This window comes from Dermochelys coriacea, chromosome 5 (genome assembly GCF_009764565.3).
Source record: "Dermochelys coriacea isolate rDerCor1 chromosome 5, rDerCor1.pri.v4, whole genome shotgun sequence".
Classification (NCBI taxonomy): domain Eukaryota; kingdom Metazoa; phylum Chordata; order Testudines; family Dermochelyidae; genus Dermochelys; species Dermochelys coriacea.
Genome location: NC_050072.1, coordinates 79,618,487 through 79,644,612, shown reverse-complemented (window position 1 = coordinate 79,644,612; position 26,126 = coordinate 79,618,487). Strand labels below are relative to the sequence as shown.

Sequence of the window (26,126 nt, the reverse complement as noted above, 5' to 3'; positions counted from 1 at the left end):
GCAAAAAATTTGCCTTTACAGACCGAATCTGAGGGCATGGCTACACTGGAAACTTCAAAGCACTGTCGCGGGAGCTCTCCTGCAGCAGCGCTTTGAAGTGCGAGCGTGGTCACGTGCGAGTGCTGGGAGAGAGGTCTCCCAGAGCTCCTGTAATCCACCTCCATGAGGGGATTGGCTCAGAGCGCTGGGAGCTGTGCTCCCAGCGCTCAGAGCCTATTTACACTACCGCTTTAAAGCGCTCTGACTTGCTGCACTCAGGGGGGTGATTTTTCACACCCTTGAGCTAGCAAGTTAGAGCACTATAAAATGTAAGTGTAGCCAAGCCCTTAGACACAGTTAGGGGATTGTGAATTTACTTTGCATTGTGATGTCCTTACATTTGACAGTTGCTTCCCTTCTCAACAAAAGCAGTTTTAAATAATGCTTATTCCTTTAAAAGGACTCAACATTAAAAAGAAAAAGCATTTTGACAAAAAGGTAGCATATTTTACAACTGCTTAACTTGGAGTTTTCTTTCAAAGAACAGCTGATGCTTTGTTTCTAAATAGTATGCGTTTCATGATTCAGATTTGCTGTATTTTCCCTCTCATTTGTCACGAAGAACAGTTGCAAGAAGATAATGTACTTTTCTGAGTTGGTGTACTTTTTCCTGACAGGTTTTCCTAAGTACCTGTGGTGATATAAATTTCCATTTCCATGAACATGATTGAGACCACAGATGGGAAAGCAACGACAATTTAAATAACCTCTTCCGTTTCCCTGCAAATCACTTAGTAATACAGAAGCAAAGAAATGAGAGGTGTCAGACCATAGTATGAAGACAACTGTTTCCAAATAGAATATTTATTGAAGTTGTCAAAGCAATGCCAGTAGTTATTTAAGGATCCTATTAATGGTTGCTTTTATGACTCATGTATTTTAATTAAAGAAAAAAGTGTGCTGTGATTAATGCTTCTTTCTCCATCTTTTCTTAGGTTATAGAAAATGGTGAAAAAACATTGCTAAAAATTTTTTGTTCATCTGAATTAATTTGTGAAGTACACACAGTAGTTTTTTGTTTAATATGTAATTAGAAAAAGCCACACGTTAGCAGTCACCACTCATTTTAGTAGACCTTTTATAAACAAAAGATAAATGGCCATTATTCGTAGAAGAGAATATGTTGTTCAACAGCTAAACCCATTTAATGTGTCATAAATTAGAGTTTGTCTGAAAAAGGTAGATTTGAAGTACTTGTCAATATAAGAGGAGATTAAAATGTTCACAAAGAGAAGCAAATTAAAAACACCACATTTAGTAGCATAAATAAAACAATTTTAAAACAGCAAAGAGAAGCTCTATTAGCAGTTCAGATGAATTTATAGTTGTGCAAGATGAACAAAGAGGCATTCTCTTACAGAGCTGTTCGGTGGGCATGACAAGAACACACACCGCATCATGCATTAGGATAATGCAGATTGCTCCACCAGGTGTGTCAGCCTTATTCTCCAGACTTGTGCAGTAAGAGGACATGAACTTGTCTTCTAAATGTGGTGAGAAGAGCAGTGCTTAATTTGCAACAGGGCTGAGCCCCAGCTCTTCTAGACTTGACAGTTTGTAGCCCCGGCACATCTGAGCTTGCTGCACCAGTTATGAAAGTAGAAAAATTGCTTGAGCCCCAGCATCTCTTTCATTACAAATTAAGAACTGGAGAAGGAGTGAGTCAGCCCTGCTTACAGGGATCAGCTCCTGGTACAGGGCACACGAGAGGGCAGAAATTAAAAAGCTCCTATAAGGGAGCTAAATCATCCCAGCCACGGCTTTGTCAAGCCTGATCTTAAAAACTTCTAAGGAAGGAGATTCCACCACCTCCCTAGGTAATGCATTCCAGTGTTTCACCACCCTCCTAGTGAAAAAGTTTTTCCTAATATCCAACCTAAACCTCCCCCACTGCAACTTGAGACCATTACTCCTTGTTCTGTCATCTGCTACCACTGAGAACAGTCTAGATCCATCCTCTTTGGAACCCCCTTTCAGGTAGTTGAAAGCAGCTATCAAATTCCCCCTCATTCTTCTTTTCCGCAGACTAAACAATCCCAGTTCCCTCAGCCTCTCCTCATAAATCATGTGTTACAGTCCCCTAATCATTTTTGTTGCCCTCTGCTGGATGTTTTCCAATTTTTCCACATTCTTCTTGTAGCCTGGGGCCCAAAACTGGACACAGTACTCCAGATGAGGCCTTACCAATGTCGAATAGAGGGGAACGATCATGTCCCTTGATCTGCTGGCAATGCCCCTACTTATACATCCCAAAATGAGATTAGCCTTCTTCGCAACAACAGTACACTGTTGACTCATATCCAACTTCTCGTCCACTGTGACCCCAGGTCATTTTCTGCAGAACTGCTGCAGAGCCATTCGGTCCCTAGTCTGTAGCAGTGCATGGGATTCTTCCATCCTAAGTGCAGGACTCTGCACTTGTCCTTGTTGAACCTCAGATTTCAGATTTCTTTTGGCCCAAACCTCTAATTTGTTTAGGGCCCTCTGTATCCTATCCCTACCCTCCAGCGTATCTACTTCTCTTCCCAGTTTGTCATCTGCAAACTTGCTGATAGTGCAATCCACACCATCCTCCAGATCATTTATGAAGATACTGAACAAAACCGGCCCCAGGACCAACCCTTGAGGCACTTCGCTTAATACCGGCTGCCAACTCGACATGGAGCCATTGATCACTACCCGTTGAGCCCAACAATCTAGCCAACTTTCTATCCACCTTATAGTCCATTCATCCAGCCCATATTTCTTTAACTTGCTGGCAGGAATACTGTGGGAGACTGTGTCAAAAGTTTTGCTAAAAAGTCAAGGAACAACACGTCCACTGCTTTCCCTTCATCCACAGAGCCAGTTATCTCGTCATAGAAGGCAATTAGATTAGTCAGGCATGACTTGCCCTTGATGCTGATTGTTCCTGATCACTTTCCTCTCCTCTAAGTGTTTCAGAATTGATTCCTTGAGGACCTGCTCCATGATTTTTCCAGGGACTGAGGTGAGGCTGTGTCATAAATATAAAGGGAAGGGTAAACACCTTTAAAATCCCTCCTGGCCAGAGGAAAAACCCTTTCCCCTGTAAAGGGTTAAGAAGCTAGGATAACCTCGCTGGCACCTGACCACAATGACCAATGAGGAGACAAGATACTTTCAAAGCTGGAGGGGGGGGAGAAACAAAGGGTCTGGGTCTATCTGTGTGATGCTTTTGCCGGGGACAGAACAGGAATGGAGTCTTAAAGCTTAGTAAGTAATCTAGCTAGATATAGGTTAGATTATGATTTCTTTAAATGGCTGAGAAAATAAGCTGTGCCTAACGGAATGGATATTCCTGTTTTTCTGTCTTTTTGTAACTTAAGGTTTTGCCTAGAGGGATTCTCTATGTTTTGAATCTAATTACCCTGTAAGATATTTACCATTCTGATTTTACAGAGGTGATTCTTTTACTTTTTTTTTTTTTTTTTTTTTTTTTACTTTTTCTTCTATTAAAATCCTTCTTTTAAGAAACTGAATGCTTTTTCATTGTTCTTAAGATCCAAGGGTTTGGGTCTGTGGTCACCTATGCAAATTGGTGAGGATTTTTATCAAACCTTCCCCAGAAAAAAAGGGGGGTAAGATTTAGGAGGATTTTGGGGGGGGAAAGAAGTTTCCAAACAAACTCTTTCCTAATAATAATAATACCGGTGTTAGATGTTTGGTGGTGGCAGCAAAAGTCCAAGGGCAAAGGGTAAAATAGTTTGTACCTTGGGGAAGTTTTAACTTAAGCTGGTAAAAGTAAGCTTAGGAGGTTTTTATGCAGGTCCTCACATCTGTACCATAGCATTCAGAGTGGGGAAGGAACCTTGACAGGCTGACCGGCCTGTAGTTCCCAGGATCCTCCTCTTTCCCTTTTTTAAAGATGGGCACTACATTAGTCTTTTTCCAGTCGTCCGGGACTTCCCCTGATCGCCATTAGCTTTCAAAGATAATGGCCAATGGTTCTGCAATCACATCCACCAACTCCTTTAGCATTCTCAGATGCAGAGCATCCGGCCCCATGGACTTGTGCTCGACCAGCTTTTCTAAATAGTCCTGAACCACTTCTTTCTCCACAGAGGGCTGGTCACCTCCTCCCCATGCTGCACTGCCCAGTGCAGTAGTCTGGGAGCTGACCTTGTTCGTGAAGACAGAGGCAAAAAAAAGCATTGAGTACATTAGCTTTTTCCACATCCTCTGTCACTAGGTTGCCTCCCTCATTCAGGAAGGGGCCCACACTTTCCTTGACTTTCTTCTTGTTGCTAACATACCTGAAGAAACCCTTCTTGTTACTCTTAACATCTCTTACTAGCTGCAACTCCAGGTGTGATTTGGCCTTCCTGATTTCACTCCTGCATGCCCGAGCAATATTTTTATATTCTTCCCTGGTCATTTGTCCAATCTTCCACTTCTTGTAAGCTTCTTTTTTGTGTTTAAGATCAACAAGGATTTCACTGTTAAGCCAAGCTGGTCACCTGCCACATTTACTTTCTACACATCGGGATGGTTTGTCCCTGTAACCTCAATAAGGATTCTTTAAAATACAGCCGGCTCTCCTGGACTTCTTTCCCCCTCATGTTATTCTCCCAGGGGATCCTGCCCATCAGTTCCCTGAGGGAGTCAAAGTCTGCTTTTCTGAAGTCCAGGGTCCATATTCTGCTGCTCTCCTTTCTTCCCTGTGTCAGGATCCTGAACTCGACCATCTCATGGTCACTGCCTCCCAGGTTCCCATCCACTTTTGCTTCCCCTACTAATTCTTCCCAGTTTGTGAGCAGCAAGTCAAGAAGAGCTCTGCCCCTAGTTGGTTCCTCCAGCACTTGCACCAGAAAATTGTCCCCTACACTTTCCAAAAACTTCCTGGATTGAAGAAAACTTCAGGTTTTCTGTAGTTTCATACTTGAGCTCTGCGCAGTCATACTGCTCCCTTACGTACAATTCAACTCCCCCACCTTTTCTGCCCTGCCTGTCCTTCCTGAACAGTTTATATCCATCCATGACAGTACTCCAGTCATTTAAGTTATCCCACCAACTCTCTGTTATTCCAGTATGACCAGTGCCTTTTTCTTCAGTGCCGATCGTTTGTGAGTGGCTTTCCTCAGCACCGTCATAGTTTGTTTTGGTTATTCCATGCTCGGCCCCGCTGCGCTTGGTGCCAGTGGGGGAGCGATGGCCTGCAGTGCATGTTGCGGTACCAAACCCCTTGCTGGGGTAGATGGTGCCATGGAGGAGGAGGCTGTACAGTGCCTGCCACTCAACTCCTTTACCTTGCTGGCAGAGGTCACTGGGCGGAAGGTGCCGGAGGTGCATTGAAGGAGCTCACTCTTGATGAGTTCGGCACCGATGGCAGGGATCTCGCCGGAGACCATTTCTTTAACGGTTGGTGGCTTGATGAGGCTTTTTCTTGATTTCTTTGAAGATGAGGCACTCGCTCTGTCAACGGAGACAGCCCCAGGGGAGCTGCTTGTTGAATCTGTTGCGAAGGTTAGGGATTTCTCCATGAAGATTAGTTTCAGATGGCGATCCCTATCCCTCCTGGCCCTTGCCTGTAGTTTGCTGCAGTGAGTGCACTTCTGAGGAATGTGCGACTCACCGAGGCACTGGACAAAAAGTGAGTGTCCGACTGAGATTAGAAGGCATCTTTACAAGATGCACACTTTTGAATCCTGGGATTCAGGCATTTTTAAGTGTCCCTCTTTGAGATTTGGGGTCTTAACTAAAAGAGAAAATTTTTTTTTTTAAACTTCAACACTAAAATGTGATTTCTATGGTAAGATAAGACTAAATAGTTTAATTAACTATCTTAATCTGAAATCTATATTTTTCTAAAATTAGTATGGACACCACTAATAGAGCCCCATCTCAAGCTGAGGATGGTTGAGAAGGAACTGAGGGGGTTGGCACTTGCGAGAAGAGGCACCAGCGGCACTGCAAGACAGCTACTGCACACACGTACCCCGACCAGACACTGCTACCAAATATCTCTGATCGACGGCGCCGGGACACACTGCCACCTGAAGTAGAGCACTCATTGAGACAGCACTCAAAGAAGTGCAACTTACAAAAGTAGATTTTTTGTGTTACATAACTGCACTGAAAAAAAAACAAAACAATGTAAAACTTTACAGCCTACAAGTCCACGCAGTCCTACTTCTTGTTCAGCCAATCGCTCAGACAAACAAGTTTGTTTGCACTTACAGGAGATAATGCTGCCCTCTTCTTATTTACAATGTCACCAGAAAGTGAGAATGGCACTTTGGTAGCCGGCATCGCAAGGTATTTATGTGCAAGATATGCTAAACATTTGTATGCCCCTTCATGCTTCAGCCACCATTCCAGAGAACATGCCTCTATGCTGATGACGCTTATTAAAAAAACAATGCGTTAATTACATTGGTGACTGAACTCCTTGGGGGGGAGAATTCTATGTCCCTTGCTCTGTTTTACCTGCATTCTGCCATATATTTCATGTTACAGCAGTCTCAGATGATAAACCAGCACATATTGTTTGTTTTAAGAACACTTTCACTGTAGATTTGAAAAAACGCAAAGGTGATACCAATGTGAGATTTCTAAAGAAAGCTACAGCACTCGACCCAAGGTTTAAGAATCTGAAGCACCTTACAAAATCTGAGAGGGATGTGGTGTGGAGCATGTTTTCAGAAGTCTTAAAAGAGAAACACTCTGATGAGGAAACTACAGAACCCGAACCACCATAAAAAAAAAAATCAATCTTCTGCTGGTGGCATCTGACTCAGATGATGAAAATGAACATGCATTGGTATGCACTACTTTGGATTGTTATCGAGCAGAACCCATCATCATCATGGACGCATGTCCCCTGGAACGGTGGTTGAAGCATGAAGGGACATATGAATCTCTAGGGCATCTGGCATGTAAAAATCTTGCGACATAGGCTAAAACAGTGCCATGAAAACACCTGTTCTCACTTTCTGGTGACACTGTAAACAAGAAGCGGAGAGCATTATGTCCTGCAAATGTAAACAAACTTGTTTGTCTGAGCGATTGGCTGAACAAGAAGTAGGATTGAGGCAGGCTCAATCAGGCTCTAACATTTTACATTGTTTTATTTTTGAATGCAGTTTTTACATAATTCTACATTTGTAAGTTCAACTTTCATGATAAAGAGATTGCACTACAGTATTTGTATTAGGTGAATTGAACAATACTATTTCTTGGTTTTTACAGTGCAAATACTTGTAACCAAAAATAAATATAAAGTAAGAACTGTAAACTTTGCATTCTGGAACTGAATGTATTTAATTGTAATTGAAATCAATATATTTGAAAATGTAGAAAGCAAAAAATATTTAAATAAATGGTGTTCTATTATTGTTTAGCAGTGAGATTAATGGCAATATTAATCGTGATTAGTTTTTTTAAAATCGATCGACAGCCCTAATTTTTATCATTGACCTGGAAGAAAACAAAAACATCACTAACAGAGTTTGTAAATGAGAATAATTTGGGGAGGGCTAAATAATAAAGAGATCAGAGTCACTGATTCAGAGTGATCTAAAGCACTTGGTAAACTAGGAGATTTAGATCAAACAATATACATTATAAATGCAAGTGTATACTTTGAGGAACATGGAATTAAGGACTCTATCCTGGGAAGGTATGACTGAAAAAAATGTGGAGCTACTGATAGATTGGCGAATATCTGTGAGCTTGTGTTACATGAGAAAGGGTCCTCTTCAGAGAGAGAGAACCTTCAAGTACAGGCCTGAAGTACTGGAGTGTCCCTAAGGGTATGTCTACACTACAAAATTAGGTGGAATTTATAGAAGTCGGTTTTGTACAAAGCGTTTTTATACAGTCAATTGTGTGTGTCCCCACAAGTCCCCTCTAAGTGCATGTAGTCAGCAGAGCGTGTCCACAGTACCAAGGCAACCGTCGACTTCCAGAGTGTTGCACTGTGGGTGGCTATCTCAGTTCCTGCAGTCTCTGCTGCCCGTTTGAATTCTGGGTAGAAATCCCAGTAACTGATGGGACTAAAACATTGTCACGGGTGGTTCTGGGTACATATCGTCAGGCCCCCGTTCCCTCCCTCCCTCCGTGAAAGCAAAGGCAGACAATAGTTTTGCGCCTTTTTTCTTGAGTTACCTGTGCAGACGCCATACCACGGCAAGCATGGAGTCCACTCAGCTAACCGTCACCATATATCTCCTGGGTGCTGGCGGACGTGGTACTGCATTGCTACACAGCAGCAGTTTATTGCAGCAGACAGTGCAGTATGACTAGTAGCTGTCGTCGACGACGTAGTCCTGGGTGCTCTTTTAACCGGGTGCCTGGGCAAACATGGGAGTGACTCAGCCAGATCATTTCCCTTGTTTCGTCTCATGGTGATTGAGTCCTACCAGCAGTGCACTGTCTTTTAATCTACAGCTAGCAGAAGACGATGGCCAGTAGTCATACTGCACCGTCTTCTGCCGAGCACCCAGAAGATGACAATGGCTAGCGGTCGTACTGCACAGTCTGCTGCCAGCAAGATGTATAAAGCTAGACGAAGTGGCTCAAAACAAGAAATAGACCAGATCTGTTTTGTATTCATTTTCTCCTCCCTCCCTCTCTGAAATCAACGGCCTGCTAAACCCGGTTTTGAGTTCTATCCTTGTGGTTTTGAGTTCTATCCTTGAGGGTCCATTCAGTTTCTCGCAAAGCCATCCCCTTTGTTGATTTTAATTCCCTGTAAGCCAGCCCTGTAAGCCATGTCATCAGTCGCCCCTCCCTCCTAAGGGCAACGGGAGACAATCGTTCCGCGCCTTTTTTCTGTGCAGAAGCCATACCACGGCAAACATGGAGCCCGCTCAGATCACTTTGGCAATTAGGAGCAAATTAAACACCACACACATTATCCAGCAGTATATGCAGCACCAAAAAATGACAAAGCAATACCGGGAGAGTAGGCAACGTCAGCGCGGTGACGAGAATGATGAGGACATGGACACAGACTTCTCTCAAAGCACGGGCCCTGCCAATGTGGGCATCATGGTGCTAATGGGGCAGGCTCATGCAGTGGAACGCCGATTCTGGGCCCGAGAAACAAGCACAGACTGGTGGGACTGCATAATGTTGTGGGTCTGGGACGATTCCCAGTGGCTGCGAAACTTTTGCATGCGTAAGGGCACTTGCATGGAACTTTGTGACTTGCTTTCTCCAGCCTTGAGGCGCAAGAATACCAAAAAAAAAAAAGCTGCCCTCACAGTTCACAAGCGAGTGGCAATAGCCCTGTGGAAGCTTGCAACACCAGAAAGCTACCGGTCAGTCAGGAATCAATTTGGAGTGGGCAAATATACTGTGGGGGCTGCTATGATGCAAGTAGCCAACCCAATCAAAGATCGGCTGGTATCAAGGGTAGGACCCTGGGAAATGTGCAGGTCATAGTGGATGGCTTTGCTGCAATGGGATTCCCTAACTGTGGTGGGGCAATAGACAGAACCCATATCCCTATCTTGGCACTGGAGCACCAAGCCAGCGAGTACATAAACCACAAAGGGTACTTTTCAATAGTGCTGCAAGCACTAGTGGATCACAAGGGACGTTTCACCAACATCAACAGGGGATGGCCGGGAAAGGTACATGAAGCTCGCATCTTCAGGAACTCTGGTCTGTTTCAAAAGCTGCAGGAAGGGACTTTCTTCCCAGACCAGAAAATAACTGTTGGGGATGTTGAAATGCCTATAGTTATCCTTGGGGACCCAGCCTACCCCTTAATGCCATGGCTCATGAAGCCATACAAAGGCAGCCTGGACAGTAGTCAGGAGCTGCTCAACTACAGGCTGAGCAAGTGCAGAATGGTGGTAGAATGTGCATTTGGACGTTTAAAAGCGCGCTGGCGCAGTTTACTGACTTGGTTAGACCTCAGCGAAACCAATATTCCCACTGTTATTACTGCTTGCTGTGCGCTCCACAATATCTGTGAGAGTAGGCGGGAGACGTTTATGGTGGGGTGGGAGGTTGAGGCAAATCACCTGGCTGCTGGTTACGCACAGCCAGACACCAGGGCCGTTAGAAGAGCACAGGAGGGCACAGTGCACATCAGAGAAGCTTTGAAAACCAGTTTCATGACTGGCCAGGCTACAGTGTGAAAGTTCTGTTTGTTTCTCCTTCATGAAACCCCCTGCCCCTTGGTTCATTCTACTTCCCTGTAAGCTAACCACCCTCCCCTCCTCCCTTTGATCACCACTTGTAGAGGCAATAAAGTCACTGTTGCTTCACATTCATGCATTCTTTATTAATTCATCACACAAACAGGGAGATAACTACCAAGGTAGCCCAGGAGGGGTGGTGGAGGAGAGAAGCACCGTGAGGGGTGGTGGAGGAGGAAAGGACAAGGCCACACAGCATTTTAAAAGTTTAAAACTTATTGAATGCCAGCCTTCTGTTGCTTGGGCAACCCTCTGGGGCGGAGTGGCTGAAGGCCCCCCCACCGCGTTCTTGGGTGTCTGGGTGAGGAGGCTATGGAACTTGGGAAGGAGGGTGGTTGGTTACACAGGGGCTGTAGCAGTGGTCTGTGCTCCTGCTGCCTTTCTTGCAGCTCAACCATACGCTGGAGCATATTAGTTTGATCCTCCAGCAGCCTCAGCATTGAATCCTGCCTCCTCTCATCATGCTGCCGCCACCTTTCAGCTTCAGCCCTCTCTTCAGCCCACCACTTACTCTCTTCAGCCCACCACCTCTCATCCCGGTCATTTTGTGCTTTCCTGCACTCTGACATTGTCTGCCTCCACGCATTCATCTGTGCTCTGTCAGTATGGGAGGACAGCATGAGCTCAGAGAACATTTCATCGCGAGTGCGTTTTTTCTGCCTTCTAATCTTTGCTAGCCTCTGGGAAGGAGAAGATCCTGTATTCCTTGAAACACATGCAGCTGATGGAGAAAGAAAAAGGGACAGTGGTATTTAAAAAGACACATTTTCTAGAACAATGGGTACACTCTTTCACGGTAAACCTTGCTGTTAACATTACATACATAGCACGTGTGCTTTCGTTACAAGGTCGCATTTTGCCTCCCCCCACTGTGTGGCTAACCCCCCCTCCTCTCCCCTCCCCGTGGCTAACAGCGGGGAACATTTCTGTTCAGCCACAGGCAAACAGCCTAGCAGAAACGGGCACCTCTGAATGTCCCCTTAAGAAAAGCACCCTATTTTAACCAGGTGACCATGAATATCATCACTCTCCTGAGAATAACACAGAGCGATAAAGAATGGATGTTGTTTGAACACCAGCAAATATACACTGCAATGCTTTGTTCTACAATGATTCCCGAGTACGTGCTACTGGCCTGGAGTGGTAAAGTGTCCTACCATGGTGAACGGAATAAGGCTGCCCTCCCCAGAAACCTTTTGCAAAGGCTTTGGGAGTACATCCAGGAGAGCCGTGAATGCCAGGGCAAATTAATCATTAAACCTGCTTGCTTTTAAACCATGTATACTATTTTAAAAAGGTACACTCACCAGAGGTCCCTTCTCCGCCTGGCGCGTCCGGGAGGCAGTCTTGGGTGGGTTCGGGGGGCACTGGCTCCAGGTCCAGGGTGAGAAACAGTTCCTGGCTGTTGGGAAAACCGGTTTCTCCACTTGCTTGCTGTGAGCCATCATCTTCCTCGTCCCCAAAACCTGCTTCCGTGTTGCCTCCATCTCCATTGAAGGAGTCAAACAACACGGTTGGGGCAGTGGTGGCTGAATCCCCTAAAATGGCATGCAGCTCATCATAGAAGCTGCATGTTTTGGGCTCTGACCCGGAGCGGCCGTTCGCCTCTCTGGTTTTCTGGTAGACTTGCCTCAGCTCCTTAAGTTTCATGCGGCACTGCTTCGGGTCCCTGTTATGGCCTCTGTCCTGCATGCCCTGGGAGATTTTGACAAATGTTTTGGCATTTCGAAAACTGGAACGTAGTTCTGATAGCGTGGATTCCTCTCCCCATACAGTAATCAGATCCCGTACGGTCCATGATGGAGCTCTTTTGCGATTCTGGGACTCCATCATAGTCACCTCTGCTGATGAGCTCTGCATGGTCACCTGCAGCTTGCCATGCTGGCCAAACAGGAAATTGAAATTCAAAAGTTCGCGGGCCTTTTCCTGTCTACCTGATCAGTGCATCCGAGTTGAGAGTACTGTCCAGAGCGGTCACAATGGAGCACTCTGGGATAGCTCCCGGAGGCCAATACCATCTAATTGCGTCCACAGTACCCCAAATTCGACCCAGCAAGGCCAATTTCAGTGCTAATCCCCTTGTCGGGGGTAGAGTAAGGAAATCCATTTTAAGAGCCCTTTAAGTCGAAAAAAAGGGCTTCGTCGTGTGGACGGGTGCAGGGTTAAATCGATTTAACACTGTAAATTCGACTTCAACTCCTAGTGTAGACCAGGGTTATGTAACTATCTTGAGAGCTTCTGGCCTGTATATGCATTAGAGAACATCTGAAGTGTCACATCTAAGAATATTAAAAAATTAAGGGGAGTACTGTACATAGTCAGAACATGTTTTTTAATTAATTTTTCTTAAGTTTGAATGTTAATTTTGAACAAAATTTCACTAAAAAAGCAATACATTCAGAACCACCCACTTATCTAATGTACCTCTGTAAAAGGAAAGCAAAAGAAGTTTCCTGAAATCTGAAACAGTATTTTAAAAGTCAATCTAAAAAAATGATTCCAAACATATGGAGAATGAGAAGGTTCAACCCAAAGAAAGATTCTAGAGACACCAACTTTAATAGAGAATTCTGTTTGAGATTTTTTTTTCTTTAAACATACTAGTTGCATTTGGCCCTTTATTTAGCATTAGCTATCCCGGTAGCACTATATTTCACACCAAAAAAAGACAGTCAATAGAATTCCCTATAATATGGCTCAACTCCTCCTCTTCACTGATATTGGGGAAAAAACACCAAAAAATATGGAATATAACACTCAATGTTTCTAATAGGGATTAATATAACAATTCACATAAAAACCTACATACCTTAGAGCAGTTAGGACTGTCTGACTAAACTTCCCTGAACCAAAAAGTTTAAAGAGAATGTAATAAAATACAATATAAAGTTTTCTGAAATTAGGGAAATACCAAGAACCAGAAAGTCCCAAACCAAGCATTGTTTAATTAGGATTTCAGCAAATGTAGAGAATCTTCAGACATCTAGAAATTTAGAAGACAATTTTTTTTTCCATTTTCCTTAGGCTTCTGCCAGAATCTAAACTTGAAGCCTCTCTTTCTGAAAAGGAATGAGACAGAAAAGAAGATGGAGGCCTACTTATGCCTAAACAAACAAAAGGAATGTATGTGTGCGAGAGAACTAGGTATTTCCTTATAAGGGTTGTAGAATGGGTCTATTTCTCTCAAACAGAATTATCTGTTTTTAAAGTCTAAAGTAATCTTTTTATAAATCGGGGAATAAAGCCATATTATTTTAATGTGTGGGAAAACCCACACCCTTCTAGGGAAAACCAAGATTCACAGCTACCATGCTTAGCCTCTCCACATTTGAAGTTTTCTAGTAACAGCTGATTAAGTTCTTTACTACCCAATAATAGGCTTCAGAACACACCAGCAATTTCACCTCCCCTCATAAGTAAAGCAAAACGTATACTCCTGTGAAAGAGTGGGCACCATATTGCTTATATGAGATTTAACCAACAACCTGGCTGTATTAGATCTCACTAGTTTGAACAGATTTACATCTGTCAAAGAGTAAAGTAAAATCTTCTTTCCTTGGATCCTTCAGTGTAGACCAAAGATGCTATAATTAACCTGAAATTTGGATCACAGACAAGGAATTCAGAGCGGACAATTTTTCCCTCATCCAAAGCTCACTGGTTTTCAGGAGAGCCAGTTCAGACACCATGGACAATCAGACAGCTAACAAGCACATCAGATTTGCGGCTAGAGCGTTCAAGCTGCAAGAAGAATTTGTCTGTAGAAATTAGTTTAATAAAACACTGGCATCAAATAATTGTTAGGAGTTAATATTTTTGATCAAGGCTACGTAGGTCAGTATGCTGTATTTTGAGGTCCTGGCAACACTTGGGAGTACTAAGGCTAGGGCTAGGGCAAAGCACACAACTTAATAGTTGCAGTGAATTTTCTATCTGCTGCTGTCATCTTAGTTAGGTAGATGACAAAAAGATTTCAGTTCTAGAGGGGATTTTCTCTCTTATAAGTAAGGCTCCGTGATTGTCACGGAGGTCATAGAAATCACAGATTCTGTGACTTCTGTGATTTCTGCAGCGGCCCCTGCGGTTGACCCAGGAGCCGCCTGAGCAGCTCAGTTGCACCTACAGCTGCTGGGGCAGTCTCGGGACCCCCTGCCCCCCTAGCAGTAGGAGTTTGGGTATAGGGGGACTCAGGGCTGGGGTGCGGGGGCTCCCCAGAAGGGTGACAGAAATTCTCTTCCCTCAGCTCCTAGCTCCACATGGTGCCTCTGCCTGCAGGCAGCGCCCCCGCAGCTTCCATTGGCTGCGGTTCCCAGCCAATGGGTGCCTGCAGAACTAGGGCTTAGGACAGAGCGGAGGCCCCATGTGGAGCTGGGAGCTGGAGATCACTGCTTCCCAGGACCTGCCAACCCCCTCCCCCCCGCCCAGTTTTAGTCAGGGGTATATAGTAAAAGTCATGGATAGGTCACGGGCCATGAATTTTTGTTTGTGTGACCTGTGACCTGTCCATGACTTTTATTAAAAATACCTGTGACTAAAATGCAGCCTTACTTATAAGCTACAAAAACAAGTCCCGATAAAATTAATGAGAATTACGTTGAATTTTTTCTATTCTGAATTCAGTCTTCAAAATAATTATTTCTCAAAGTCAATTTTTGCAAAAGGATTGTGTGACAGCTGATATGATCAATTAATCTTTCACAGCAGAGTTTTCCTGACAGTACCTATAAATAGATGCTCTGAAAAACCTATACTGTGGTTAAGAACTTTGAGACAAGTAGCAGCTCTACCTTGTTTTATTGAGAAGGCCTCTGACAAGACACAAAGTCCACTTTTTACTGTGCAAAGAAAGAAGGCTTCTCCAACCTGCCTTTGGCACATTTGTTCTAAAGGATATCTAAAGAGGGTAAATCTAGAAGAGGGTAAATTAATTCTGCAGCTATAGGTTTAAAATGAGTTAGCAACCTTTCATGCACTGTGGGAAAGTAGGATGGTGAAAGTGGAAGCCTTAAGTGTATTGTACAATACCACTTCTTAGCCCTGACACAGAAAGCCTTGAGTGATAACTCTAATGCCCCACTCCAAGCAAACTTATGGTCCTCAGCTTTTTTGTCCACGAGTCTCCCTGCCAGGGAGTTGCTCATTTGATGGATGCCCAGGACTGGATTAAATCAGCAGAACAACAACTTTGGAAGGCTGGGGACTATAAAAATCTTTCAAGGAGCTCCAAGATTCCACTTCCTGGCAAAATAAAAGATAATTTCTTATCTGCTACCATTGTTTTTATGCGATGACCAGTTTTAGTAGTAAGGTGGTAGTTGAGGTAAATTTGCATGTTTATATGTTTTTGACACGTTTAATTGTGTGAGCCTTTAAAAATAACTAAATTAAAAGCAGAGATTGGGAAATATTGTAAATGATGATAAACAGAACAATTAGCAAAACATCTAGCGCTGTTAGCTGCTTATACACACAATCACAAAACATTTTACAAGGCATTACAGGTACCAAGAGTCCAAATCACTCCAAGAAACCCAGTTACTTATGATAATAACTGTGGTTCTTCCAGATGATTGCCCACATGATCCACTCTTGAAATAAGTGCACTCCTGGTAACAATCTTCTAGAGCGGAGTCTCAGGTGAGCCACTCACCCCTGTACTAGACTCTCTCGTACAGTGTTCCAGTGGCCTAAAAAGAGGAGTGGCCCCAGCTACCCTTCAATTACTTTTACTAATTCAATACAGTTCTTCTAAAGCAGAGTTAAGAGGAGTGTGGTCCAAAAGGCCAGTATGTTGCCTGGCCAAATGGCAGAGATTATGGGGGTGGGCAAAAGCAAATTCCACATACCACTAGCTAAAATCCATGTGGTTTGGAAAGTGTTTTGACTGTGGGGGTAATGGAACACCTCCTATTTGACCTACTCCTGGGTAATGATTTTTTCCGTGTAGCTCAGGTTAAAGTATTTGCCTGCAGCAGGAAGGAGTTTTATGCTGGGAACCCCGAAGGAAAGGGAAGGTCTCAGGAACTGCTGAGAGAATGGGAGAGTCTCCTTGATTCTTCTGCAGCAGAGAAAAACCACATGCTTTCCAGTGGGAGGGTGGTTGAGATCAACTCCTGCATTGCAGCTGGAGGCAAAAATCACATCAGGAAGGGATGGGGTGCAATAAACACCTGGGAGAGAACTGTCCAGGTTGTTAGCTGCCAGCAAGTTGAAGCTGAGCCAGGGATAAACCCGGCTCTAGGCGAGCACAAAGAAATGCGTCTCAGAGGAGAGCCCAGAGAAAGAGCAGGGAATCTCAGAAACCACTGAGCTAGGTGAGGATTCCTACGACTCTGTAACCCAGGGAAGCAGGGTGCTTCCAAGTATGGGAAGGGCTGAGACTAGCTCCTTTCCAGCAGAAGGAAACATGACCTCAGGCGCAGGTGTTGTCAGTGATTAAGGAAACTGTCCCAGTTGTTGGCTGACAGAGTTTTGCAGATGAACAAGAGACAAAACCCTTCCTAGGGAGCACAGAGAAATGTGTCTTAGGAGGGGGCCCAGAGGAGGAAACTGGAGAAGGAATAGTGGGGGTATAAGAATATCCCCTTACTGATCACTTGGGGCAGGCTGCCCAGGATACTAGGAGGATGACTGGGACAGCATCTGTGCACCCACGCACTCAGTCTGGGACTCAGGCTTTGAGAAGGAACTGTCTAACTGACTTCCTGGAGAGGGGCAGTCACATAGTTGACCTCGGGGACAGAGAAAGGGGTGGCAGAGGTTACCCCAATCCAGGTCCCAGTTTTTCAGGATGCTATTTCTGATAAGTTTTTGGAAACTAACTGTCTCTCCTTAAATCAAAATGCAGCTCCAAAGCCTGTGATAACAGAGGAGTTGGGACCAGGAAATTGCCAGGTGGTAGTTTGCCAGAATGCAAATGACTCAACTGACAGAGAAGAGGGTGTTTGCCCCCAGGCTGGTGAAACAGAGACAGCAGTTATGGAAAGTATGGATTCAGATGGATGATCTTCAAAACACACTTTTACAGAGGCAAAGAAACTTTTATATTTAGAACTTCTCCTACGAGTACCCACTCTTGGGAGATTGAACACTTAAGTCATAATCATGTGTATGATCCATTTGGACAGCCTTTCAGAACTGGTAACTTGATCTATGGCCTTAACACCACATATCACAAGATGTCTGTGGAACCTGTGAATAGATGTGATCTCTTATATAGACGTCTAAAATATGGAAAGTGACCTCCCTACCTATAAATCAGGCTTTGGGGGAAAAAAGAGGCAGGTTAATGACCTGATTGAGGTAGAATCAGAGGCCATTTTAGGTAAGAATCTGGGGGTGAGGATGCAGGACCACCTTACACCTGTGGAACAGTGCAATCATGCTGTATTTTGATAGCACTGAACAGATGTCATATTCATGGAGGAAAGCTAGGCATCTTCATACAAATGGTACAGAGAATAGACAGACAAGTGTTTAAATAGAGGTTCCAGAAGTTTTCTGAAAACAAAATTAGAATTACATGGTAGAGCTAGCAAATTTATTTGAGCATAAGCTTTCGTGAGCTACAGCTCATAAATTTGTTAATCTCTAAGGTGCCACAAGTACTCCTTTTCTTTTTGTGAATACAGACTAATACGGCTGCTACTCTGAAACATGATAGAGCTAGTTCATGCACCAGCAGAAAAATGGAGTAAATCTTTCAGAAACTTGTTAACCGCAGAGTGAAAAAAAAAATTTTTCAACCAATTCAACCAGGAGAAAAAACAGAGATGGCAACCAAGTGAGCATAATGTAAGACCATTCATATTCTTCCGAGTATAACAGTCTAAGATAAAAGCAATGGATCACCATATTGGTTCTACTCACTTTTAAGCTGTCAAAATGAAAATCTCTCTTCCACTTCATCAAGTGGATATATCTGCTTGAAAGCTTCCTGCTTTTTGATAGCATATTTTATACCCGAGTAGAATACTTTTCGAGCGAGCATGCCCAGAAATGCCACAGCTAGACTGTCAACTTGAGAGAGAGACTGGAGCTGGGTGAAGAATCTCATCCCAGACACAAAAGACAGAAGCTATGACACAGTACATCGGGTCTTACAGTGGTGGTATCAATTCAAGTAGATCAGAAGATCAAAACTACAGAGCCCAGGCCACAGTATCTTGGTGCTAACCTGTAACTTTCCAAATAAACTTTTGAGGGAATGAGTACAGGAAGTTCTGTCCCCAGTCCAGGAGAGATCTGCCACTGATGCCGAGTTCTGCCTGCACTGCTAGTATACTCAGTGATATACAGCATTCCCTGTAGCAGCAAAGATCCAAAATGGGCAATGGTGTCACATAAGCACATGGAATCATCAGGCCTAACGTTGGTAAAAAGCCACAATATACTTTTCAGACTGGGATTATAAAAGGATTCTGTCTCCATAATGGTATGAAACATATCCTCTCTCAAGAAAGCTTTTGCAGTCATGGAGTCTCCACTTAACTCCATCTTTTGTGCCAAGATGAAAGTAGATTTTTCTTTATTAGAATTGGAACACTGTGCACATTTTCTTGAGAGCCGAAGACATACCATGGGGCAAGTGATCTGTTCAGCTTATTATTTTAAATATAAGGAAACATGGATGCCAAACTGTCTGAAAAAAGCAGTTATGACAATTAGGCATTTGGTGAAAACTTTCAGTGCCATACAAATACCAAAGGACAATATTCACCACTACACAGGACTGGGAGTATATTTAATGAGCTGAAACAGATAATGTGAAAGCAGGCATCTTTGAGGATTGTCTCAGCTAACTAGCTGCTTGAAACTTGATGCGAAGGATCAGCTGCTCACAGTAGAACAATACTGTTAAAAAGACTTCTGTCAAACCTGAAGTCAGGAAGAGCTTTGCCTCTGGAGCTGGGACTAGAAATCCATTTTCTGTTCTTCTTGGGCTGATCTAGAAAGGCCAACATCTTAACCCATGTGAGGAATTCATGCTTCTCGGTAATCTGCAATCCTCATCTACTATGTAGCAAAGCAGATCAAAGATCTGAAGTCTGCTGAAGCCTGTTGAGTTTTCTCACTGACCACTGCCATTAACAGAGAAGCCAGAATGAATAAAAATATTGAAACCACCTTCTGAGTGTCTTGACACAGTGAGACCGAGACTGAGGTTCCAGGACACCAAGGCTAAACTTACTCTCTCAGAAGCGTGGCCCTTCTTCCCCTACTACTACTTCCATCCAGGGACAGAATCCTGGATGCTCAGAAGCTGATAGCAACTTGGAATCTCCAGCCTGCTTAGCTGGGCTCGAAACAGGAAAATCAGGGCACTAACCTTCAATGTCCTTTAACCCAGGTGAGAGCAACAATCTCAGTGATGCTTATGCTCAATACAAAGTCAGGTTAGCAAGTCTTCAAAATCAACATGCCTCAATGTTGGTGATGGATGTTTGGTGCCAAATTCAATTGACAAGGAGTTTAAAAATCTCTCCCCCTCCCCCCTCCATCAGTTAGATTTTGAGACAGTACTTCCAATCTTTGCAGGCTCCCCTGAAGAAAGAGAATGAAAGCACATGCCTTCTTGAGCTGTAACCTTTGCCCAGCACTGGAGATACTAAACATGGTCATCTGTAATAGTTTACATAAAACAAACTGCCAAGGGAAGTGGTGATTTCATCTCTTAAGGTCTTCACATCAAGACTGGATGCCTTTCTAGAAGATGCGCTTTTGCCAAACAAGTTTTTGGGCTCAATACAGTGGTAGCTGGGTGAAATTTAATGGCCTGTGCTATACAGGTCAGACTAGATGATCTAATGGTCCCTTCTGGCCTTAACTCTATGAAAAAACACTGTACATAAAAAAACATTGCATTTTCTTAGCTACTTCAGCCATGCTACCTGCAGAATTAGAGAACCCATACAAGGAAAAATACCTGCAAAAAAGAGCAATCCTATTAGGACTGGTTTTAGGTGAAGAGGATACAGTCCCAAATGATGCCTGCAATGGCAAAGGTACGGATTTTTTTTTTAAAATATACAAAAAATCTCTCTGACTATATACACAAAAAAGAAAGAGTTCTCAAAAGGGGCAGAAGAGAGGAGTATTTGGGGCTTGCTTTAATTTTTGCTGCCAAAAAGAACTGAATTTCAGTTGCAGCCATTCCCCTTTATATATTCTCAGAACTCCAAGTGGTCCTTTTCCTGAATCTTTGTCTAACTCACTTGGTGGTGGCAACAGTACCCATCCAAGGACAAGGAAGGATTTGTGCCTTGGGGAAGTTTTTAACCTAAGCTGGCAAAAATAAGCTTAGGGAGTCTTTCATGTGGGTCCCCACATCTGTACCCTGAAGTTCAGAGTGGGGAGGAAACCCTGACAAAGGCTTCATGTGTCTATGTGCAACAGGTTCCCTTTAGATAACATTTAAGAATGTGTTCAAGAAGACAGAGGTTAATTAAGTCACATAGGTTATTTCAATATTATTTCTTGAAGAAGCTCTCTCAGACAACACTGGATGTTTGGTCTCTGCTAATCATGTGATTTCTATTACTTTTGTTTGCTGGATCTGTGTATGTTAATACATTAGTAGCTGGGTTTTATTTTTCTTTCAATGTACATTACGGTGTGCACAAACACAAGTAAAATAAAAAAAATCTTAAATGCATAATCCTTAATACCTAATATTTGCTGTGATCATATACAGATATTTCAGTTACCTACATTAATTTAATCAAAGAATACAATTCTTTATGGAAAGTGTTCATATCGTAACTGACAACCCTACTTGGTAGTCTGAGCAGAAGGGCAAAAGACTCAATCGGCATCAAAACTAGAACTACCTTTGAAACCAATGAGTGGTCTTTCTCCATGCAAGGGATCAGGCAAGCTGGCAAGGAAATCTTGTAGTGTTGCTGTCTAAGCTGTACCTATTATTGCATTTAGAGAACTTCAATCCTTTCACACCCAATATATTCACTTTGTAAGTTAAAAAACAACAAAAATTGTGATATTTCTAAACACATTTTGAAAAGAAAGTTAATCACACATTCTTCATCCTCATTATATAACACGGGTGGCCAAACTGTGGTGCAGCTTGCAGAACGCTCCCACACACACATCCCATTCTCCACCTACCGATATGGGGGGGACTCAGGACCTCTGCCTTGCTAGGTGCTAGGGTTGGGGCTTCTGCCCAGCTGGGAGTGGGGACTCGAGGCTTCTGCCCATTGAGACTCACCTGCCAGGGCTCAGTGTTTCACCAGGAGTTGGGCTGAAGCCCCAAACCCATTCAGATGCCTCCCGCAGGTCTGAAGGCCTGAGCCCCAGCAGGTGTGCCCGGCTCTCAAACTTCTGAAAAGTCGTATGCAGCTTGCGGGAGTCAGTAAGTTTGGCCACCCTTGTTAGATAACCATTCCATAAAACAAAACATACTGTAATATTTGTAAACAGATATGATCATGATCTGAGATAATATGGTGTAGAATGACTTTAGAATCAAGAGAATCTTATTTTTATAGGGTTTTAATAACAATTTAATTGAGTGCATAAGTCTTTAGTTTTTGATTAGCATAGATTAGAATTTGTTTCTTTAACAATCTGCAAACTGGATGATTCAGAGGTAAATACCAATTCATATAAAGTTAGTATAGTTGTTGAATACTAGTTTCTGCATTTAAAATGCAACATACCTTTTCCTAAATGTGTGTTTATACTCATGTATCTGGCTGTTCCTGTTAGGCTCTTGTGTTCTCGATATGGTATGTGCTTCTTTGTTTCTGGATCTATATACTCCTTTGCCAAACCGAAATCTATAATATGAATAATTTGCTGGGTTTTGTTTCCTGGTCGTCCTATTAAGAAATTCTCAGGTTTTACATCTCTGTATATCAAGTTCTTTGAATGGACATATTCCATACGTGAAATCTTTATTAAAGAGAAGAAAGGACAGAGTTTAGTTTAAGCTTCAAATTACTACAAGAAAGTGTGGTAGATGCAAACAAGTATTGTTACATCAGCTTTATATATATATATGGAAGTCTTATCACCTTTAAAACAAACTGTAGACAACCGTTCTCCTCTCTGCATATCCCTAAATTCCACTTAATGTTGATGAGACATGAGCACGTGTATAGAGGAAAATACACTCCATCACTTGCATATTAAATATATAAAAAAATCTACATTTACCAGCTTCATATGAATCACAAAAAAAGAAACAAAGTAAAGTCAACCATGAACAAGCTGTATTGAATGCATTTTCGTGCACGACTGGATATGAAAATAAGACCTGGAATTATGCTGTCTTGCTATCTGCATCAAGGACCAGTAAGGACACACAATGTTCTGTACATATAAATTTTAGCCAGTGCATCGCCAATATGAATATAACTTTCCTCCTAAATGTGTAAATTAAGGTTTGAAAACCATTTTTATATTTGGAAAAGAATGCTTGTTAAATGACTTTGCATTTGTGCTGTTGTAAGCCTTTTAATGGAATCTTTGCTATTCATGCCATGAAAAGGATATCCCCCTCGTCAGTGACATTTAAACAACACTGATTATTTAATTTTAAATGCCATTATTACTGAAATACTGGCATTTAAAATTTTTACTCATGGTGGGAAAAAAAAAGTGGTGTGCTATATATCTGGATTTTAAAAGATGCAATTACTTAGTAAATATAAATCTGCGACAATGCATATAAAACCAATATTATTTGGCTTTTACTCTAATCTAGTCTGACGGCAGGCTACTCAGAAAAATGCCTTGAAACCTCAGATTTTCCATTTAAACAATTTTGCTTGTATCATGCATTTTTGTATTGCACTTTCCTAATTTTATGACTAAGACAATGTGTAAGATGGCAAATGCCTATGTTAAGAGTTTAATTTGCTTACTCTAATGGAAATGTGTCAAACTGAGCCTTATGACTTTAGGCTGCAATTAAATGAGCTCTTCAAAACAGATACTGAATTTATGCAACTGTCCTTAAAGACTAAGGCAAAAACTATGGCACAGAAAAAATGACAACTAAGTAATAATTCATTGTTGTATGTCCTTTAAAGGACTGCAATACAGCCAACACAATTTAAGAGAGATTGCCCACCTCTGGTTTACAAACTATGGCCCGCGGGACCATCCTTGAGCTCCTGGCCAGGGAGGCTAGCCCCTGGCCCTCGCCTGCCGTCCTCCCTCCCCCTGCCGTGCTGCCAGCATGCTGACTCACTGCTCCTGTCGGGCAGCACGGTGGCGTGGCTGGCTCTGGCTGGGCGGCGAGCTCCTGCTGCTCTGAACAGCATGGTGAGGGGGCAGGGGGGTTGGATAAGGGCAGGGACTCCCCAGTCAGGGGACAGGGGGCAGTTGGATAGGCGTGGGAATCCTGGGGGGCCTGTGAGGGGGTGGGGGTGTGGATAGGGGTCGGGGCAGTCAGGAGACGGGGGGTTGGATGGGTTAGGGGTTTTTGAGGGGGCAGTCAGGGGACAGGGAGCAGGGGCAGTTAGATGGGTCGGGGGTTCTGAGAGGGGCAGTAAGGGGGCGGGAAGTGCGAAGAGGTGTATAGGGGGCGAGGACCAGGCTGTTTGGGGGGGCACAGCCTTCCCTACTCGGCCCTCCATATAGTTTTGCAACCCTGATGTGGCCCTCAGGCCAAAAAGTTTGCTCACCCTTGTTATAAACTATAGATCCTTTATCAGATAAATTAGTATTTAATCTACTACAAAGACTGTCCACATACTGGACTAATGAATACACTCAAATTAATAACTATATAAATTCACGTATGTTTATACTTACCAACTGTATAGCTATCATAAGAACGGTTTTAAGAGAAAACGTCCTATCACACAGGTCAAATAGGTCTTCCAAGCTAGGTCCCAGTAGTTCTAGCACCATGGCATTGTATTTGCCACAAGGTCCAAAATAGTAAACCTGAGGTATACCGTCTGGAAAAGAAAAAATGTATTTTATATTATATATATATATATATATATATACACACACACACACACACACACACACACACACACACACACACACAGAGAGAGAGAGAGAGAGAGAACTTACCTAAATGTAAACATATACCTTATTCCTTGCTTACAGCCATATTCATTTTAAGTCTGATTAGTTGGATCTACACATTAAAACTTATCTGTCTGATAAAAGAACTGATATTAAAGCTGTATGAAAAAGTAAGTGTTTAAAGCAGCTAACTTCATTATTCCTGCTGTATCCATTTCATAGCTTCTTCTGGAAACTAGGTATTTGACAATTTTGAAAGAATGAAAGCCTTTTTTAAAAAAAAGAATCAAGAGCTACCCATTACATAGTAAGTGCAAATTCAGTTCATGAAACTTTATTTCAACTATTGTTCTTTGTCCCAGAATGAATAAAAGTAATTTTGTTTGTTTTTAAACAAAAACAAAAATCAGATTTTCTTAAAGTGGATTTTTTATATAATTTAAATACATTTTCCTTTTTAAAAAATAAGTGTGTTTAAAATTTAAATTTGAAATCATGACAAGCTATGTTAAGGTCTAAACATTATAATTTATTAAAATCATTTACATAAATAAAATGTACTGCATCAATGAGCCCTCCTCAAATAATAATGAGATAGAGGGTGCTCTTTTTAGTTACATAAAGAATCAAGTGAAAAACGTGCTTAATTTCTGAGGTCAACTCAGCCTTTATAAAACAGGTCATAATTTCATGTACTGCATTAAATATCTTATTATTTTCAGTCTTTACAACAGAGTGAATGATGGTATTTACATTTTTCCAAACGTTAAGTACTTTCAATTGCTATTGTGCACAAAAGTTTTTGCCTGAATTATTTTTGGTTTCAGTTATCTAGCAGGTGCAGAGAACACTTCCTTCATCTGGACTAGATAGAAATCACTTGGGAGTTGAAAAAGCAAGAAAGCTTATTTTTCTCTTTCAATTTTCAAAAGTATTCAGGCACCTAAATATGCAGATGGATGCCTAGTGGGATTTTCAATGGAAAACAATGGGAGTTAGGCATCTAACCATGATTTATCTTTTTTTTTTTTTAGTTTCTTTTATGCTGTTATCATCATCTTTCATCATTAAAACTGGAGAACTAAACTTTAAACTTTATGCTATTGATATTTTGCATTTGTCTTATCTTAGACAGGAAGAAACAAGCCAATACCTAATCCATTTCATTTCTGGTCTCTTACGCAGTAGCACAAAATAGCAATGCTGGATTGCAAAATATGTATGGGAAAATTTGTTAGAAAATCCTTATCAATGATTTATTTTTATTTAAGTTCATGGAAACATTTTGACTTTTGCAAACCCTGTTTTTACAAAACCTAAATTTAAAGTCATGTGTGTTCTGCAATATCTCTTCAACATTATGAATTTAATATACACGATGCAAGTCTTAGGCCTGGGCTTCACTGCCGGGGGGAGGAGGGCTTTTCGAACTAAGATACGCAACTTCAGCTAAGCTATTCGTGTAGCTGAAGTCGCAGTATCTTAGTTCAACTTACCTGGCCGTCCTCAAGGCGGCGAGTCAACCATGGCCGCTTCCCCATCGACTCCGCTTACTCCTCCTGCCGAGGTGGAGTACAGGCATCGATTTGGGGATCGATTTATCGCATCTGGACTAGACGCGGTAAATTGATCCCCGATAGATTGATCACTACCCACCGATACCCTAAACTGCATGGATCTTGCTCACTTTTGAGATTTAGTATCTAAATTAAGTCCTATTTGTTTTACAAAAATCCATCTTTTACTAAAATATGTAGAAAATTGAATAGTAATAGGATACTTTAAAAACAAAAAGTGCATTTATGTAGGCATCCAGTTTTCTTATTATTTTTTTCCATAAATGCCTGGCAGAATGCATGAGGCATTATTATAGGCTATCTAAAAATAATTAATTTTGGTGACTACTAG

The 26,126-nt window shown here is 42.3% G+C and overlaps 1 protein-coding gene across 15 annotated transcripts in view; it reads right to left on the bottom strand.

The window, feature by feature from the left end:
* The window catches only part of CSNK1G3 (casein kinase 1 gamma 3), a 169,281-nt gene that overhangs the window by 43,920 nt on the left and 99,235 nt on the right, over positions 1–26,126 (bottom strand). For 14 of the 15 annotated variants that reach the window (XM_043514308.1, XM_043514309.1, XM_043514316.1 and 11 more), the window contains 2 exons: positions 23,994–24,142; positions 21,890–22,124 (listed from right to left, as the gene is read on the bottom strand). The exons of the other annotated variant lie outside the window; for it this stretch is intronic. In XM_043514308.1, coding sequence (XP_043370243.1) covers positions 21,890–22,124; positions 23,994–24,142 — 384 coding nt within the window. The remainder of the gene's footprint in view (positions 1–21,889; positions 22,125–23,993; positions 24,143–26,126) is intronic. 15 annotated transcript variants of the gene reach the window in all.